This window comes from Microtus oregoni, unplaced genomic scaffold (genome assembly GCF_018167655.1).
Source record: "Microtus oregoni isolate MIOR12 unplaced genomic scaffold, Mior012 000035F_ref0000213, whole genome shotgun sequence".
NCBI classification, from domain to species: Eukaryota; Metazoa; Chordata; class Mammalia; order Rodentia; family Cricetidae; genus Microtus; species Microtus oregoni.
This window is the reverse complement of record NW_024543094.1, coordinates 27693236-27713439: the sequence shown is the minus strand read 5'-3', so window position 1 is coordinate 27713439 and position 20204 is coordinate 27693236. Positions and strand designations below refer to the sequence as shown.

Sequence of the window (20204 nt, the reverse complement as noted above, 5' to 3'; positions counted from 1 at the left end):
TCCATCAACAGATTAATGTGTAATGAAGATTTGGTATATACATAGATAGATAGATAGATAGATAGATAGATAGATAGATAGATGTATAGATAGATGTATATGGAATAGTACTTGGCTCTAAGGAAAAATTAATTTTAAAAACTGCAGAAAAATTAATGGACTTTTATAATATTAAGTGAGGTCACACAATCTCACATGTGGATCAGAGGCAATAATATCTGTATATAAACATACATGTAGGTACAGTCTAACATAAAAAAGGGAAAGCCAGGCTGATTGTGAGTGGGGAGGAAGGAAAGATGCAGACATTGGACCTGGGTTATGAAGAGGACATGAAGCAAACCATCTCTTTAGTTCTGACTCAGTCATGGATTTTGTCTGAAGTGATAGCGCAGAAGATGTATTGATGTATTTGAAACCAAAAGTGCAAAAAAAAAAAATGGGGCAGGGGTGGATTCGAGACAGAGTTTCTCTGTGCAGCCCTGGCTGTCCTGGAACTCACTCGGTAGATCAGGCTGGCCTCGAACTCAGAGATCTGTCTGTCTCCCAAGTGATAGTATTAAAGGCGTGCATCACCACTGCCAGGCCTGAGTTCTTTATATCAACAACAACAAAAGGAAGGAAGGGAGGGAGGGAGGAAGGAAGGAAAGAAAGAAAGAAGGACAAACAAAAAAATCACAAAAATGTAAAAATACAGGAAAATCAGAGTGTACCCCTCGCCCGCATCTGCACTGCCCGGTGGAACATGGTTCTAACTGGAACGCTAGTTTAACATATTTGGGGTCTACCCCCTAAAACAAACAGGAGATACTTGTTTTCCACTTCCTCCTTTTTCTAACACCCGGATCACTGGAAAGAAATGTGGGAAAATAAATGTCAGGATCAAATAGATATGATATAAAATATTATGATCCTCTAAGATTCACTGTCCTCTGTGTGTACAACAAGCATATATATAAAATGAAAAATGTTACAGAAGTCAGCATAGTCGTTGCAGTCGCCAGGCCACAGGGCTTTGCTTCAGCTGTTGAGATGGGAGCGTTCAGTCTGTTGCTTGGGCTGCTCTCAAACTCCCAGGATGCTCCCACCTCTCCTCCCCTGCACCTGGGACAGTAGAAGTGGGGACTCTGTGGGGACTTCACCAGGCACGGCATAGTGGCCTCTTGCCCCTGCTGCTCATCTGATCTTACACTATCGCTATAACATCACTTCTCTTCAATACTGATGATTAAAATTTGCAATTTTAAAAGTTAATTCCTTTGAAAATTGTTAAGTAGATTGGGGTAGTTTCATCATAAATAAATGTGTGGTTTGAAAATTGATTATTGCCTCCTAGGCCATTCTACCCTCTTTATGTCTCTGATATTGGCACATTGGAGATGAGTATTTATAAAAATTCTAAATTTTAAAGCCTTATCCTTTCTTGTTTCATTATTCTGCATAGGATAGTTAAGATTTCTTCCACATGCTACTCATTTAAAAAGCGGGCTGTGATGTAGCAATATATCCGTGGGTGTCCACAGCAGCCAGGCCTGAGAGCCAGGCTGCAGAAGCTCCATCTCACAGTCTGAGCTGAGGAGGAAGGGCACACGTGTGGAAGACAGCCCCTGGCAATTAGAGGCAGAGGTGTCTGACGTCATGAGGAGCTTGAACTAAAGAGGACAGTATCCTGGGGACCCCGTTTCCTCACACAGGGGAGGGGCTGAGAAGCTGTTGGTTGTCCAAGTGTCCCATCAGAAGCTGCTGGTAACAGCCTCCCTCTAATCCGCCTCTGCAGCTTCTTCATCTGGACCCCGGTACAGAGCCGTGCCTAAGCTGTAGAACATCTAATCAAATGTACGCCTCTTCGCTAGATTTAAGTTCAACCAGAGCTTACTGCCAAAAGATAGCCTAATTTTTTAATTAAACCTCTCAACACCTAAAACTTATTTTTGAGCCCAGATGTAGAGAAGTTTCCCTCCAAACACCAAGCCACTTTTTGCCTTTCCTTCGGTTTGTATTTTTAATTAGGCACTGAGGGGTTCAGCTTGGGAGGCCGGGGTTAGGGCTCCTGTGCATCTCTGTGCCCACTGCCCAGGGGCTACAATCCTACTGCCCTTGCTACTTCATCCCTTATGCTTCTGGTCAGACGCTTCTATCTCCAAAAGCGAGGCTAGGCCCTAAAAATGGAGACAGTTGTGTTAGTAAAGCAGGAAAGACACCAAAGAAGGAAGGAAACAGAGACCACTCTGAGAAAAGGGCTGACCTCAGATCTCCAAGCTTCCCTTACTTAAGGGCAAGAGAGGAGAAGGTTGGCATTTCACTTAAGGTCTAAACCACTTTAAAGCATCGAGCACCTTAGTGCGGATAGGGAGCAGAGGGCAGGGAGTGGGTGTGGCAAAGTGATCGCAACAAGCTCCACTTCTAGGAGACATTGGGAAATAAATTTGGGGGTAAATATTCCATTGTCTTCGATTTGGCTGTGACTGGCGGCTTCTGTGGTTCTGAGAAACCGACACAGTAATATCTTTGAGGAGTGTTGGGCCCTAGGTCCTAACTACATGACATGGTAACTTAGACTGGGGGTTCCACGTGGGATCCTGAAAGAAAGTGCAATGAGATCCCCAAGTCGGATCCTACTTATGACTACAGTAATATCTCCAGACTGGGCAACGAAGGAAGATGGGCAGGACATCCCTGCACATGCCCACTAGTCTGTGACTGTCCTGCAGAGCTTGTGGGCACTCCTCAGAGTCTCAGCACAGTGTGGACCCGTCCTCTGACTTCTCAGAACCTACCAAAGCCAACTGTGAAGCTTTTGGCTTCTGATTACTATGGGAAGAAAATTAATATGAATCTTTCTAAACATGACAAGAGTTTTCTTGTTCACCTTAGTTTCCTGCTGTTCTATTTCTAGTCTGTTGCTAGTGGTGTCCCCATTTTACGAAGCAAATATAATGTGAGAGCCTCTGCCTGCTTCTGTGGGTTTCCTCCAGCATGGCCAGGAAGTGGTCAGCCCAGTATGTGCAGCAGCTAACACGGACTTGGGAGTAGGAAAATTTAGACCCCAGTTCTGACGCCACCATTCGCATCATTCCAGGCCTCTCAAGTCACACTCTTCTCATCAGCTGGGGAGAGAAGCACCTAAGGGCAGCTGCAGCACAGTGGGAAAATGGTCAGAAGTGCACGCCCAGAGCCAGCCTCACAAGGATGACCCCACACAGCAGCTGCCCTGTACACACCGACAATCTTTAACTCCACCAGCTTGGTGATGCAACATGCCTTTTCTAATCTACAGCCACAGGGAAGCTCATTGTATGGTATGGAAGCACAGTACACAACTTTCTCCTCTTTAGTCTTATAAATACTTTTCCTCGTTACCAAGAAAGGACTCAATTACCTTTTACTTTGTTGCATGAGATCTCATTAAATGGATTACTATTATTTAACCACTTAAGTTCTATCAAATATTTGAAGCATTTGATACTATAAAGAATGTTATAATAGCATTTCCACAAATACAGTTTTTTCATTCTGTGATAGTCTTCCTTCAGGACCAGTTTCCAAAGCAGGTGTCTGAGGTAAGCCCGGACTCTCCCACGACTCACTGATTTTGACACATTGCTTTCCATTGGTTTGTACAATTTATACTTCCTCCTCCAATGTCATCTTGTTTAACTTTGCTATGTTTTTTAAGATTGAAGCTTTACTATATTGTGTGGGGTGGGCCTCAGACTTCCACCCCTTCCTCCGCCAACTAGTCAGGTCTACAGGCACATGCCAGCACCCCTGGCTCAAAGCCATCCGTGTTACAATGTCCTTTCCCATATTTAATACTAACATAGACATCTCGTATTCACCAGGTACCAAGCACTGATTGGATTCAACACCCTCGTTACAAACCTCAGAAATGACGGTTGGCCGCCCTATGTTCAGACGAGGGTGCTGAAGTTCAGAAGGTCACACAGCAGCTAAGTGTACTAGGCTGAAATTCAGACCCAGACACGTGGCCGCCCTGCCCTGTTCCTCCTCCCCATCAGCAGATGGCTATCGTGTTCCAATATTGCGTTTGTTGATTCCTAGCTAAGCCACTGTCGTTCATTCTTCAGCATGTTCTCCCCAACACGCCATCTCCCAATCATGTGTCTGCACAGCCCTCTCCAGGGCTACCAGCCCATCGTGTTGACTTCATCACGATTCAGTTTAAAAAATGTTGCCCTTATTTTCTTCCTGCTCCTTCCTGCCGGCTTAGGGGAATAAATCATTACCTACAGCTTTATCCCATCTTGTCACATCATTCATTGGTGTGATTGGCTCCTTGATTGACTTGGAATGCCCTGTCATGAATGAGCGTGACCTCAGAGGATGACAAACCACAAAAGCGGCATTATCTGACCAGCTGCCAAGAAAATAATTATCTGGTTGTTTGGCTGAACTGTTTTGTTTTCTCTGGCTTGGTTTGGTTTGGTTCTTGAGACAGTGTCTTGCTGTGTAACCCAGGTTGGTAGAATTTGCTTGAGTGCTGGGATTACAGGCAACGTGCCATTACCAATCCCACTTGGCCATATCAGCCATCTCCTTCAAATTTCCCTTCTGTTGGACTCAAATGTAGAAGTGTTTTGTAAATACGTGAGCCATACAGTATGGCTCTCCTTCGAGACTGACTGCTCTCTCATGATGTCCAGCAACACTTTAAAACTCCATCGATTTACTAAACAAAACTGTTTTTATCTAATAAACCTAAACTTGAGTCACCCTCTTTTCAAACATCCCACAGTACCTGCATTATGCCTTGCAATATATGCAAGTGCCCAGGCTGCAGCCTCCTTGACTCCAGGGTCAAAATCTTCCAGGCACATCACCAGCGAGTCCAGGGCGCCACAGTCAACCGTGGCCTGTGCCAGCTGCGGAGAGTGCTTACCAACTGCTCGCAGCACGAAGGCAGCTGCTTTCTTGTAGACACACTACAGGGAAAAGAGAACAAACCCAGAATCTAAAATAGCCCAAAAGCAACACAAAAATGGCATTAACATAAAGTGCAATGGCCACCGAATGCAAACACTGAAATAGTCCGCAAACGCTGGTACTTAGCCGCCTTTGCTTCTGTTCAGTAATTAACCTGGAAAGAGGTGAGTTTTAAATCACACTACACATATTTTACTTTGAAGTGTGCATTTGGAAATTGTATAAAATCAAATATAAACATGGCACTTTCTGCAGATTCATAAAATAATATGATTTTCTGTATCTGCTTGATCCTGAAAGGTACTGGGAACTCTAGAACGGCAGCTCGCTGACTGCCTCTGTCAACCGACCACCTCTTTTCCTTCACTTTCTCTCAGCCTCTAAGCATGGCAAGCTTGCCTGACCTCAGCAGGTCATCCTGAACAGCAGCTACGCTCCAAGATACACGGCAATTGCAGAGAGAGGTAACAACATTTCTAACGCTTCTCCTGGTTAACACAGGACATGTTTTTCTGTCTAGAAAGGCTTTTTTAAAAAAAATAAAGACAAGTAAGCTATTGTGTGAATTGTGAATGCTGCTTCATATGGATAGTATGTCCTATATATAAATTTTTCTTGGTTAGGGGATAAAAATTGAAAGCAAAACATAGGAGTAACATGTTTCTATTCATTTGCTAAAAGTATGTGCAGGAAATATTTGACTACAACACGGTTGTTATGTGATTAAAATAATATAGAGATGATCTCATGAATTCTCTGTTGGTTTTGTTGCTTATTTTTTTTAAGGTAAGGTCTCACTGTGTGCACTGGGCTGACCCTGAATTACCACATAGGCCACTCTGGTCTTGAGTTCACAGACATCCACCTGCCTCTACATCCTGAGTGCCAAGACTAAATGTGCACATCACCATGCTCAGCTGGGCTCTCCATCCCTATTAATAAACCCGTCATCTCCTTGACATTATCAGCTTTGATTTCTTTATATTAGTTACTGTCTTAGTTATTTTTCTATTGTTGTGAAGATGCCATGACTAAGGTAACTTATGACAGAAAGAATTTCATTGGAGGGTTCACGCTTCTCAAAGGTTATATAGTCCATGATCTATCCTGCAGGAGGCAGGCCAGCATGGCTCTGGAGTAGCAGTTGAGACCTTACATCTGATACACAATCAGGAAGCAGAGAGAAAACTAACTGGAAATGGCTAGCATTGGCTTCTGAATCCTCAAAGCCCACAGCCCCAGTGAAACACCTCCTCCAACAAGGCCACATCTCCTAATCTTTCCCAAACAGTTTTGCCAACTGGGAAATCAAGTGTTGACATATATGAGCCTAAGATGGTCATTGTCATTCAAACCACCACGCTACTAAAGAAGGATCAGCCAACTGCCTTCTCTGAAAGACTTCTATCATTTAGGCTAAAAATATAAATAATAAAAATAAGAGAAAACACACTATGTGTATTTGAACGTGTTGTATCTAAAACAGTGACATATGTTAACATAAAAATGTACTGCGCTAATACCCATGTTTTAATGTGACATATTTCCTTTTGCTTCTTAAATTATGTCAAAAATCTATTCTCTAGTAAATTATTCAAAAATTAAGGTAGACTTTCAGGATAGCTTTCTAGATAATACTTTATTATAATCATGAAAAATAGTGTTTGCACATTTCTTGTCCTTATCTTAAACCAATTTGACTCTTTATCCTGTAGAATTACCACATTTATAATGTAAACGTACCAACAGCTACCTGCTAAGTACAGTGCCTATAACTGGCACTTTCTGATCCCTTCTCCTGCACCGGACCAGTGTTTCACATTTCACAGCCTTACTCCTGTACCAAGAACTGAAAACAGAATGTAAGCTCACAGGGCTGTCGGAGAGGGCATGGTCTGCAGCCACCGTGACGGTGATAGCCACACAGCACTGCCTCGCACCCTTGGCTCTAGCCAAGCCACCTCCCCACTCCTCTGTCTCTTGTTAGATGTCTGTTTACAACTAGTACACAGTAAGTCATATTTAGAAAACTATCAAGACTTTATGCATGGAAGGCAAAAGCCAAAGCGCCTGCTCTCACCGCACATATGGAGCAGGAACACCCACAGAAAAGTGAAATTTCTAGAATTCCTTTAAAAGGCATTAAAAAATAAACCTATAAAATCAAACAAATTTCTGTACAGTTAAGATGTCTTAGCCTGGTAAGATAAATATGTCATAAAATCCCATCGTAACTGTGATGCAGTCCTAGTACTGTGAGCATGTCACTGCCGAGAACATTTTTACCACCCAAGGATCCTTTAAAGGCCCGGGCAGTGGTGGTGCACACTTTTAATCTCAGCAGAGACAGGAAGCAAAGGCAGGCAGATCTCTGAGTTCGAGGCCAGCCTGGTGTACAGGACAGCCAGGGCTACACAGAGAATCCCTGTCTCAACGCCCCCCCCACCCCAATAAAAGCATCCCTTAAAGTAAAGCAGTCACTCCCTCTCTCCCTTCTTCCTCCAGCCCTTGGCACCCATGAGTCTGCTTCTGTCTGCATGGATTTGCATATTCTGTATATTCATATGAATTATACTATGCAGTCTTCTGTGTCTGGCATCTTTCACGTGGAATAATGATCTAAGAATCAGCCATGTTGTGACATTTATCAGTACTCAATTCCTGTTTATGACAGAACCAACAGTCATTGTATGGAACAGATGGTATTTCTTTACTCATTTATCTGTTGATGACTTGCCCTGCAGACTGCTGTGAGTCAAGTCATGCTGCTCCGAACACTTGTATATGAGTTGTGAGCTTTGCTTTTAGTTCTCCCAGGTCCATAGCTGAAAGAACTGCTCATTCGTATCCTGAAACCCTGAACTCCCTGCATGCCTGCTGAATTACTGTTCACAGTAGTCACGCCGTTCTACACTCCTCCCAGCGACCCCTGCAGGCTCCTACCTCTCCACATTGTCACCACACATCGAATGTTTCTAGGAAATATTCGTTCTGCTCCTCCTGCTAAGTGTGCAGCGGTACCACAGCATGCCTTTAGCTGTGTCTCTTACCAACGCTGCCAAGTTTCTCTTGCATTTGCGTTTGAGAGCATCTCACCATTTGGAGATGTTCTTTGGGGGAAGTATCTATCCCTTTGCCCATTCTCCAGGTCTTATTTATGTTTTGTTCTATAAGTAGGAATCTAGTCTTAAGGACATCAAAAGAAGGGGCATGCTGCATTATGATAAGTTAAGAGTGGAATGAGTAGTCAAAATTCTACTTACGGATACCAAACAGGCAGAGAAAAATCAAATAACACCGAAGTACTTGTGTGTGTGTGTGTGTGTGTGTGTGTGTGTGTGTGTGTGTGGACCAGAGGTCAGCTTTGGGGGTCATCCTTAGGAGTCTTCTGTTCCTTTGAGTCAGAGTCCCTCTTCGGCCTAGGTCATCAGTTATGCTGGACTGGCTGGTCAATAAACCCCAGGGGTCCTTAAGCTTCTGCCTTTCATCCCTGGGACTGGGATTAGAAGCCTGTGCCACGGTGCCTGCCATTTTTACGTGGAGTCTGGAGACTGAACGCAGGTACTGATGTTAGTGGGGCAAGCAGTTTATGGCTGAGCTGTCTCTCCAGCCTCCAGGGTTTTAAAGAGTGAGACTGCCTGTTTTCTCGGAAAAATGCTTTATCAAACTTCCCATTTAACACCATCTCTCCCTCAGGGCCGTGTCTCACTCGCTCGCCATCCACCTGCAGGTGGGGCTGCCGAAAGCAGCCACAGTCTTACCAGGGCGCTGGCCTCTTCCCTGAGGCAGAGCCTCGTGCTGGGAAGTCTAGAGAAACATTGCGTTGTCTAAGTCTAGTCACCTGAACCTTTCCATAGTCCTCTTCGTAGAACCTCCTACCAGCTCCAAGGCAAGCTCTCACCCACATATAGGAATCTATGGTTGTATTAACATCGTAGTGATACTAATGCCTTCAAGTTTACAACTGTGCCAAAGCTATTTTTTAAATCTAAGGAAAACAAAAACACAAGTTTTTGAAAAAGTCTTACATTCTGCTCTGCCAATGAGTAGACAAGCTGTGGAAGAATGTCGCCCTTGACAACGGCTTCTGCTAAATCATCGTTATAGTTGGCCAGCCTCCCCAGGGCCAGGGCGGCAGTCTGTTGAATCGTTGGAACCACGTCCAAAAGAAGAGGCCTCAGCAAAGACATTATACCTGAGGTAAAGTATGAAAACCAGAACTCAGCAAAATTTTAATTTGCAAAGCAAAACATGTGATTCAGCATCTATTCAGTGAGAAAATGAAGGTTTAAAAATAAAACAAATCAGGAAAAAAACAAACAGAAGCGAGCTGCATAGCAGTACATATCTGTAATGCCCTGCTTTGAGGCTGAGGCAGAGGCACCATAAGGTCAAAGCTCGCTCTCTCCTCTCTCTCTCTCTCTCTCTCTCTCTTTCTCTCTCTCTCTCTCTTTCTCTCTCTCTCTCTCTCAGACACACACACACACACACACACACACACACACACAGAATGTTCACTGAAAACTAACTGGATCCTTATGGAGGCATCTAACTGGCCAAGACACAAAATCATCCTAGCTGCCAAAATTACTAACACAGAGGAAATTGTGGCTTTGGAGCTGGATGGGAACTCACATCTCTTCACAACAGGTAAACACCTATGGTGCCATAGAGAGGAATGAGAGAGAGGTAGCATGTCTGCGGCAAAGCCCAGCCCCCAACCCCACCACCTTCACAAACCCTATCTCTCAAGGATCATTTCAGGTCCTTTGTCCCATTTGGTCTTTTCTTCAGACTGAAAATGCTTTCAGGCTGTCTCAGACTCGAGAGCCGGGAGAGCCATTGTTCTGGGGCCAGCACTCGCACTCACAAAGGCACAACTGGATCTTTAAACAAATCCTTGCACTAAGGAAGCAAACGTATCATTAGCTCCCCCATAATATTTGTGCCAGGGTTGAAGACACAGTGGCTATATGGCCATCATCACCACGTAAGTCATTTATGTAGCCTGGAGCTTCATGCAGAAGCTTTGCTCTGGGAACCTTTTCCATGTTAACTCACGTCTCATGAGAAACCTTAGTGCTAGGCCCTCTCTTTAAGGACCAATGAAGAAACTGAAGCTGAGGACGACCAAGTAAAATGTCCACAATTAGGAACTGATGGAATGAATCGAGAATTCAGACATTCTCTACTGATAGTTAGTGAACAAATGTGTATTGAGAAGAGAGAAGACCGGGGAAGGGAACCCAGTGATAAATGCATCATGGCTACCTCACAGGACATTCCAACCCTTTACACCAACTTCCTCTTAGTGCCATGTGCTACTTCCGCCTCAGTGACACTGCTAAGTCTAAAGTCACAAGAAATAATGACAGCATTCAGACTGGGGCAAAGTGCCCCTTGATTTTTTAAATGTTATTTAACATATACATTTATTAAACTCAATATCATTACATCTATTCTTTAAAAATAAATCCTGCTGGGGATCAGCAGCTTAGCAAGTAAAGATGTCTCCCCAAGCCTAAATACAAGTTCCATCCCCAGGACCCACATGCAGAGAACCCAGCTGTCCTTTGACCTCCACATGTACCCTGTAGCGCACAGACACTCACACATACACACACACACATACACACACGCACACATCACACAAAACAAGCAAATAAAAACATAATGGGCTGTGTGGTGGTAGTGCACACCTTTAATCCCAGCACTTGGGAGGCAGAGGCAGGCAGATCTCTGTGAGTTCGAGGCCAGCCTGGTCTACAAGAGGTAGTTCCAGAACAGCTAGGGCTGTTACACAGGGAAACTCTGTCTCAAAAAAACCAAAAAGAAAAAAAAATTAATAAAGAATATTCTGGTGATAGACAAACTTGAATATTGGCAAATATTCTTGTCTCATTTTATATTTAGAAATATTTGAAAGGGAAAAAATAGCATCTACAGTATCATGAAATCAAGCCAAAAATAGCACTGCCAAATAGTGCAAGCTAGAAACAGCTATGCTTGTCAAGATGTATTTAATTATGCAGCCTGCATCTTCTTAGCTTTCCGGTGTCGTTTGGTTATTATTTCCGTTTAAATTGGCCAGATTCGACCATGCTCTCTAAGACCACAGCTGCCTGCACAGGAGAGGCTGCCTGCTTGCATGTGGTTCAGGGCCTGTGTTAACCAAGCCCCATGTTCATGAATGCTGTTGGTACTTTTATCTAGACTTTCTAAAGAGACAGCGACAGAAGTCTCACAACAGACAGTTTAAAGCACAGAGTAAAGAATTGAAATAATTACCAAATGCTGACATGGGTTATTTCTGGAAAGTTTCTGGATATTAAAAAAAGATTTCTTTTTAGCGCTTCATTGTTTTGTTTTGCTGTGATAAAACACAATGGACAGACACCATTTTCATCGTTTTTAAGTATATGATGAATATGCTGTGTGCTTACAGTGCTATTGACCATCACCAGCTAAGACCCACTGTCTCCAAAGCAGCTACACCACAAGGGGCTCAGAACCTACAGCATCCCCATCACTGTATGTGGCGGCTATCTAGAGCGCGGGCTTCGGCTGCTCACTGCTCACTGTGGCCGATGTGCATTTCCCCGGCCAGGAACGCTGAGCACCTTCTCATGTGTTTATTGGTCATTCTGTCTTTACTGCAAATATGTTTACTTAATTGTTTGGCCCATCTCTTCACTGGGCTGACTTGTCAAATATTACTTGACATACTTATAATAAATATGTGACACTTTATTAAACGACGTCAACAACATAAATAGTGAAGAAGCACACTGAATGCATTCTTGAGACCACAACCATAAAGTTGCTAAAAAATAGTGTTTTTAAGAACCACAATGTAGTTTCAAGTTATTCTTTTTCCAGATGGATCTGGTATTTCTTTTTTTCTTTTCTCTTTTTGATATGTGCGTGAAGGCATACATATTTCGAAATATGTAATTGAGAAAACAGTTAATAGTTTGTTATTCATATTGGATTGTATTTTAAATTAAACTACAAGAACTCTGAATTGTTAGTGATGTGAAAAATAGCCAGACATGGTGGTGCGCGTCTTTAATCTCAGCACTAGGGAGGCAGAGGAAGGAGAATCTCTCTGAGTTTTAAACCAGCTTAGTTTCCATAGCAAATTGTGAGACCCTGTCTTTAAAACTAATAAAAAAATCTTAAAATGAATTATCTGGAGTTATAATATTTAATTTAATTTTAAGTCTTTATTAGTAATGGCTTGTTAGTTATGACTAACCAACTACAAATTTCCCGATTTTGGAAATTTTTAGTTTTTATTTCACCAGTCCACAGAGTCAAAAAAATTTTCTTCCTTTTATGTTTTTCTCATTTTTTTAAATACATCTGGCTCATAAACTATTAAGCCAGGGCTGGAGAGGTAGCTCAAAGGTTAAGAGCATTTGCTGCTCTTCCATAGGATCTGAATTCAGTCCTCAGTGATATCAGGCAGCTCACAACACTCATAACTCCAACTCCAGGGGACTGCTTTCTGGGGCTTCCTCAGGCACCTGAACTTAAGTGTACATACCAACACACACACATATACATACCTACACATACACACACACACAAATAAATCATTTTAAAAATGCAAAGCCAATGAATGACTGATAATTCCTTTTCTTCTGTTCCTTTGCCCCAAGTCAGAGTTAACCTTCTATGTCAGTATTTCTGCCATATCATAATATTCCTACATTCCTTACTTTAGACAGTTGCATCAATACCAAGTTTTAAAACCTCCAAAATTACAGAAAATAGAAAAGTCAGTGTGATATACTTTGGTTTGAATAACTGTATTCAATAAATCACCTTGAGAAAGGTAACTTTATTAGAGAAGAAAATAAATTTTCAAATGGTGCCCCAGTGTCTGCCTCCTAAAGCACAGCTTCTGCTTTATCTGCACCATCTCCAGGCACGTCTCTTTACCAAGAGGAGTTCTTACCTCACACAGGCTTGGAGACTTCACTATTCTAATTATAAGTTTGGGGTTGAACATGTACCTCAATGGTAGGACACTCAGTGTGCTGGCTAGTTTTATGTCATCTTGACATGAGCTAGGGTTATCTGAAAGGAGGGAATCCAAATAGAAAGAAATGCCTCCATAAGATCTGGCTGTAGGGCATTTTCCTAATCAGTGATTGATGGGGAGGGCCCAGCCAGTTATGGGTATGCTCTTCCTGGGCTGGTGGTCCTGGGTTCTGTAAGAGGGCAAGCGGGGCAGTCTGCAGGGAGCAAGTCAATAGGCAGCACACCTCCGTGATCTCTGCATCAGCTCCTGGGTCCAGGTTCCTGCCCTGAGAGCCAGTCCTGGCTTCTTCCAGTGAGGGACAGCAATGTACAAGTGTAAGCCAAATAGACATATGTGTAGTTTTTAGTGAGGCGGTGGTGGCACACACCTTTAATCCCAGAGGCAAGCAAATCTCTGTGATTTCAGGGGCAGCCTGGTCCACTATTTCTTTTTTGAGATAGAGTCTCTTTAGGTAGCCTAGCTGTCCTAGAACTTGATTTGTAAACCAGGCTGGCCTTGAACTCACAGAGATAAACTCAGAGGCTTCCTGAATGCAGGAATGAAAGATGTATTCTCAACACCCAACTTACTTCTTGTTTAAGTATTGCCACATGTGAAGCTATGTCATAATAATATTTAAAATTATCACTGTAATAAAAAGTTAATATTATTCTTAAAAGGTCTGCTAATAGGCCTTTGGTCTACTTCAGTCACAGTAAGTCTTTTAGCCAGGCAAGGTGGGGCCCACAAATAGAACCAGCTATTCAAGGGCTAAGAATTGTCTCCTTTGAGCATAGAACTTGGAGCCAGCTTGGGCAGCACAGGGAGGTTACGTCTTTTTAAATAAATAAAGGCATAGCATGAGGCTCATGCTCACACTAGGAGCACTGCCTCTGCCTCTGAGCAGAAGTACTGGGGTCTGAAATATCCACGCAGGCTCAAATGTTTGAAAACTTGCTCCCCAGTTGTGATGAAGCTAACTTGGACTGCATAGCAAGACCCTGTCTCTAGAAGAAAGAAAAAATAAAAATAAAAAGGCTAGCAAGATGGTTAAACAAGTAAAAGTACCTACTTGAGGACTTTAACTAAATCTACAGGACCCACATGGTAGAAAGAGAAAACTTACTCCTGAAAGTTGTCCTCTGGTCTCACCTGTGTGCTGCACTACTCTCTCTCTCTCTCTCTCTCTCTCTCTCTCTCTCTGTCCCTCTCTGTCTCGCTGTCTCTGTCTCTGTCTCTGTCTCTCTCTCTCATTCTCTCTGTCTCTGTCTCTCTCTGTCTCTCTCTGTCCCTCTCTGTCTCTCTCTGTCCCTCTCTGTCTCTGTCTCTCTCTGTCTCTCTCTGCCCCCCCCCTCTCAATACCTTTAAAAAAAAGAAGAGAAGGAAAAGCAAAGGGGGCATCCATTGTTGCTCAGGTATCTGTTACGAGCTTTATTTAACTATCTTAAATTTACTTATTTTGACTGAGGAAAATATAAAATAAATTTTAGTTGCTCATTTTTTATTACAGGTGTGTGTGTGTGTGTGTGTGTGTGTGTGTGTGTGTGTGTGTGTCTGTCTGTCTGTCTATCTGTCTGTCTGAGTGTAGTCCATGTGTGGACACATGTATGCCACAGCATGTACTTGTACAGGTCAAAGGACAGCCACAAATGCAGGGTGACTACAGTACAGGAAGGCGACAGGAGGAAAGGGGCTGAGATAAAACAGAAATGAAGTCTGGAAGTTTCCTACTGACTGTTTTGAATACTTGGAACTTTATTCTGGCAGTAAAGTAGCAACAGAATCAAATGTTAAATCTCTCTGACTACAATGGGGAGAAAGGACGGCAAGTAGGAAAAACAAGGAGAAAGCTGCGTGCGGAACTGAAGGCACACAGCGTGGGAAAACTGGAAGACCTAAGGAGACAGACAATAGAGCGGGCGGCAGGGGTAAGCAACACTGCTGTTTCTGGCTAGGAAGAGGGATGGAAGCCTGGTTTCTGAGTCCTGCTAAATTCCTATTACCCTGAATTACAAGACTGGAAAAGGTTCATGAGGCAAGAGATAAATCTAGAAAGACTGGTTGGAGCAAGATCAAGTCTCACTGCAGGCCAAATCCATGTCCCCTTAATGTTACTGGCAGTGCGGTGGGAAGCCATTTCTCTGTTTGCAGCGCTTACTGCTACCGAGGTAAAGAAATAAGCACACTGAAGATTTGTACCAATGCCCAACCCATTGGGGATGGCTATTCAAGCTGTGCACTGCATAAGCCCTGGGGGCACCACTTCCTTGGATCATGCTGCAAATGGCACCCCTGAAAGGGACTTGGATATGTAGAAAAGCACAGCGGCCACCCTGACATACATGATCTATGTCCTCTTGTTTATGTGAGTAGGCATGGTCTATTCAAGTTACCCAGCAGAGTTCTGAATATGCAGCTTACTCAGACCCTTGACTCTGGTCCAAAAGCCACCCATCCACTTTTTCCTGTTGTTAGCATATTCTAGTATAATACAACTGGTTATTAATTTTTATTCTAATTTTTCAAATTTTACTTTATGTGCATTTGTGTGCCTAGGTATATGTATGTGTACCATGTTCATGTATGAGCCCAAGGAGGCTAGAAGGGATCTTCAGATTCCCTGGAACTGGAGGTACAGATGGTTTTGAGCCACCATGCAGGTCCTGAGAACCTAACCCAAGACCTGCTGAGCCATCTCTCTAGCTCCTCTAATAGGTTTGTAATTTTGATTCCTATAAGCTATTATATTTAAGTGGCTATATTTTACTGAAACTATTTCACAACAATGATTAATATATAACAGGCTCTCATTTCCTTCACTGTTTTTATTTTCTTATAACAATTTGCCCTTTTAATGCTTACTTGTTTTTTTTTCTTTCTACATTACATGTTTACATATTTTATCGATTATTTGGGAATTTCACATAATGTAACCAATCACACTCACTTTCCAGTCCTCCCAGATCCACCCACTGTCACCAATGTGATGACTCCCCCAATAAAAGCAGAATCCAATTTATGTTACCCATGTATTTACTAGAGCTTGGTCAAACTCCCTGTGGCCGGGTCCTTAAAGAAAACTGAGTCCTTCCCCACTTCCACCCTACCAGAAGCCATCAACTATGGAGAACTATACTTCAGCATCCTTATCACAATTTTTAAGAGTTTTCTTTCAATAGCTTTCTGTCTAAACTGTTTCTTTTCTTTTCTTTTGTGAGGCAGGGGAAAGATTGCCACAGAATTATGATTAGTCTTTTTCTGTCCCATAAGATAGCTCCCAATAATGACACGGAGACTTATTAATTATGAAAGCTTGGCCTATAGCCTAGAGGATGATTTTTGGTTATTTGATGGGTTATAATTGTTTGTCATCATTTTGGAAGGTTGATTACAAGTTGTTATTGGTCATGTTAGACAAAGGAGATTAGATCCAGGGATCTCTTTCTGAGTGGAAAAAAAGGGGGAGATATAGTATAAAAATGATGGAATAAAAGGGTGGATTGTCAAATCTACTTTTGAACAACTATTGATCTAAAATATTTTACATTGGTATGGATTTTTGTATATCAATACATATTTAAGGTTATTTTTGTTATACTATATATATGTTACTACTCTTGTTTAAGGTATTGTAGCTATGTAGCTCATTTAAAAATGTAATGTAAAGTTTTAGTCCTTGAAAGCTATTTAGGATAATTAAAGACAGATTGGTAGTTAATCATCTATAACAATCAAACTTATAGTCATGTTAGGTATGTTTTCAAGGTTGAACAGAGATATATTTTAAATAGATAGATGGTCTTTAAACACTTAAAGACCTACATAATATGGCATTTAAAATGTTTAAGTAAAAAAGGGGCTTTTCAAGATAGAGTGACATGTCTGCTCTAGTCCTGGCAGCACCAGTCTATTTCAGAGAAGATGGGCATTAAAGAACTCCATATGGAGTTTGCTTTCTTTGTGGCAAAAGTGAGCTGAAAAAGAAAAATAAAATAAAATAAAACATGCCCTGGCCTTGACTGCTGACAGTATGCTGTCCAAACTGGACAAGCGGAACACAAAAGAAAGCAACTACTAAACTTTGACAAGACAAGGTAGGACAGGCCTTCAAAATTCCTGCTTCACAGAAAAATCTGTCAGATACTCTAGGCCTGCAGGCTGGATGCCCCAATGTTGCAGAGGAACTTTGGGTGACTGCTCAGGCAGCCAGCTATTTCTGTCATTTCTGTAGTTTTGGAAGTTGTTTGCTATACAAGTCCTGTTTATTCAGGTAATATTATGTCCTTTTCAGGTCCTTGGTAGAATTGAAGACTAGATAGTTATAGTTTCACAATTTTCCTTGTTACCAAATTCAGGAAAGAAACTTACATAAGAGCTGTCAAGTTTTAAGGCTGAAAAGCATAAAAGCTTAAGTTGTTTTAGAGGTTTTAAGGTTTAAAAGATATTTTTTTAGGAAAGTAATACAAGTTATGATAGAAAGTAACTTAAGTAGTTTGGACTAAGCTAGGACAGATAACGCAGTACTTTCTCCTAATTTGCTAAATGTAGATGGACTAAACATTGTACCTATAATTCTCTGATAATTGTTCTTTTTGTATATAGTTTTACTATGTGAGAGTTAAAACCATTCCTTTCTATTTAGACAAAAAGGGGGAAATGTTGTGAGATGTTTGTACACTGTTGATGGTGTATTTCTGTGATAATATTGTGTAATAAAAAGCTGAATGACCAATAGCCAGGCAGGAGGTACAGGCAGGAGGGAGAAAGTAAGAGAAGGAATCTAGGCACGTAAGAGAAGCCAGAAGGCACAGAGAGGAAACAGGAGGTACAAGATGGAAGAGAGGTAATGCCACATGGTAGAACATAGACTAATAGAAATGGGTTGATTTAAGTTAGAGGAGCTAGTTAGGAACAAACCTAAGCTATAGGGAGAGCTTTCATAATTAATAAGAAGTCTCATGTCATTATTTGTGAGCTGACTGCCCAAAGAAAAATCTGACTATATATGGCATCTAATATGGAGGCTCAGCTATCCAAACATAGGGCCTGAGAGAGCTAAGAAAAGTTCTGGACGAGAAGCCAGATGTGGATTCCTAGTCCTGCAGTCTCTCAGGCAAGCCAGTGCTCAGCAGATACAGAGCTGCGGCTCCAGCCATTGACTTCACCATGCGCCAGGTCCATGTGCTAGGTTGAGCCTCGTGGCAGCTGACATGCAGCTTAAGATTTGTCTCACACAGTCAGAGAATGCCACAGGCACTTAGAGAAGCCAGCTACAGACACAGAAAACCTCTAAAAAGGTAAAATATGTTTAAAGATATGCTTAGATGCTGAAAAAAGAAAAAATGGGTATAGACAGTCATAGGAAAAATAAATAGTTGCCAGGTAGCGATGGCACAGACCTTTAATCCCAGCACTCAGGAGGCAGACAGGTGGATCTCTGTGAGTTTGAGGCCAGCCTGGTCTACAGAGCAAGTCCTAGGATAGGCTTCAAAACTACAGAGAAACCCTGTCTAAAAAAACAAAAATAAATAAATAGCTTAAAAATAATAAAGTCTTTAAAGAGATAGCAAATTAGTATAAAAATAAGCCACATAAAGATGGAAAATAACAGGGTGTATAACATCCTGTATGATGCTTTGTTGACTCTGAATTTTTTTAATTCTAATGTACACAAAAACAATAGCTGCTGAGAGACATTGGATTATGGAACACACACAAATATATACTTGGATTTTCAAGACAGGGTTTCTCTGTGTAGCTTTGCAGCCTATCCTGAAACTCACTCTTTGACCAGGCTGGCCTTGAACTCACAGAGATCCACCTGCCTCTGCCTCTTGAGTGCTGGGATTAAAGGTGTGCACCAGCTAAACCTATATACTTTAAGAACATCTTAACTGCAAAATGGACGTCATAAAGTATATTGTGAGAGAGCTTATGAATTTGTTTCCACAGAAAACAAAAAGTTATGGTTCTCTTATAAATTAATAAAAATCAGCTTTGATTGGAGAGACCTCCTGAGGATCTTGACTGCAGACATGAGGGGGAAAGCCAAGAAAGGCTACAGGGCAGGTGACACATATTCTGATCCCTCAACACAGGAACAGCTCTGAAATCAATCTTGTTGGGTACAAAGTTCGCATGACTTGTATGCCATCCTTTCATGTAACATAGATGGAGAGCTATATTACAGCTTGGTGATACAGTCCATACAGACTTATAAAGTTGACAGATGCCTTTCACCTACTCATAGGTGCACACCACACATTCCATACTTGTGTTAACGCTGATACATATAAGTCTGTGTGCGTTCAGAAAGAAAAAAGCATAAAACACCAATGAGGCCAAGTAGCCCAGGTGATCCAGCTTCTCAGGATGTGTCTGCTGCCGTTTCCTCAAAATTCTACATCCAAAACAACTTCAAAGCTGAGATAGTCCAGGTTCACACACTCCAGCCAGGACTTCTGATAAGCCCTCATGTTCTCCCATTACACAGAGACTGAACAAAAATAATACAGCTAATTCTTCCAGGACATGACCATTTCCCAGTTTTCTCAGGGTTCCCTACAGAAGCAGTCTAGATAACACACACCCACATTCCCAAGCTTCACACAATGTACAAATATCCCACAACACAATCCTCACATCTCTTATTCTCAGCTATGGGTCTGCAGCCATCAGTACCACTGCAAAAGAAGCTGCTGCCTTCCCCTTTACAGGCAGCAGCAACATGGATCATGGACTTCCACTTGGCTTCTGGTGAGAGCATGGACCACAGACATCCACACGGCCTCCTGCAGGAACAGACCATGGCCATCACATTGCCTCTGGCTGCAGCATGGACCACAGACTTCAATAAGGCCTTCAGCAGCAGGACAGACCAGGACGTCAACACAGCCCTTGTCTGTAGCACAGGCCAGCATGGACCATGGACATCTACATGGCCTTCCGTGGTAACACAGGCCATGGACACCAACATGGTCTCCGGTAGCAGCAAAGGCCACACATAGTTTGTTTTTAAGTCTGTCTTGCATTTTAAAAATTGTGACCTTCAGGACCTCATTCAGTTTCTTCTGACCTTTATGATTATTACCTCTGACCACTAAAAGTGCATTTGATTATTCATGAACTTTAGTAAATTTGCCATAGTTTTAGTATATACATAATTTAGTACTAGTTGTGCTGTTCTAGTTACAAAGCTTATTGTGATTTAAGCTGTTATGGCCCCTACAAC

The 20204-nt window shown here is 42.1% G+C and overlaps 1 protein-coding gene across 1 annotated transcript in view; it reads right to left on the bottom strand.

The window, feature by feature from the left end:
• The window catches only part of LOC121432581 (sperm-associated antigen 6-like), a 44484-nt gene extending 24535 nt beyond the window's left edge, over positions 1-19949 (bottom strand). Inside the window, exons 1-3 of the mRNA XM_041630625.1 lie at positions 19616-19949; positions 8973-9139; positions 4760-4943 (exon numbers count right to left, since the gene is read on the bottom strand). Of these exons, the coding sequence (XP_041486559.1) occupies positions 4760-4943; positions 8973-9139; positions 19616-19949 (685 nt within the window). The remainder of the gene's footprint in view (positions 1-4759; positions 4944-8972; positions 9140-19615) is intronic.
• Between the last annotated feature and the right edge of the window lie 255 nt (positions 19950-20204).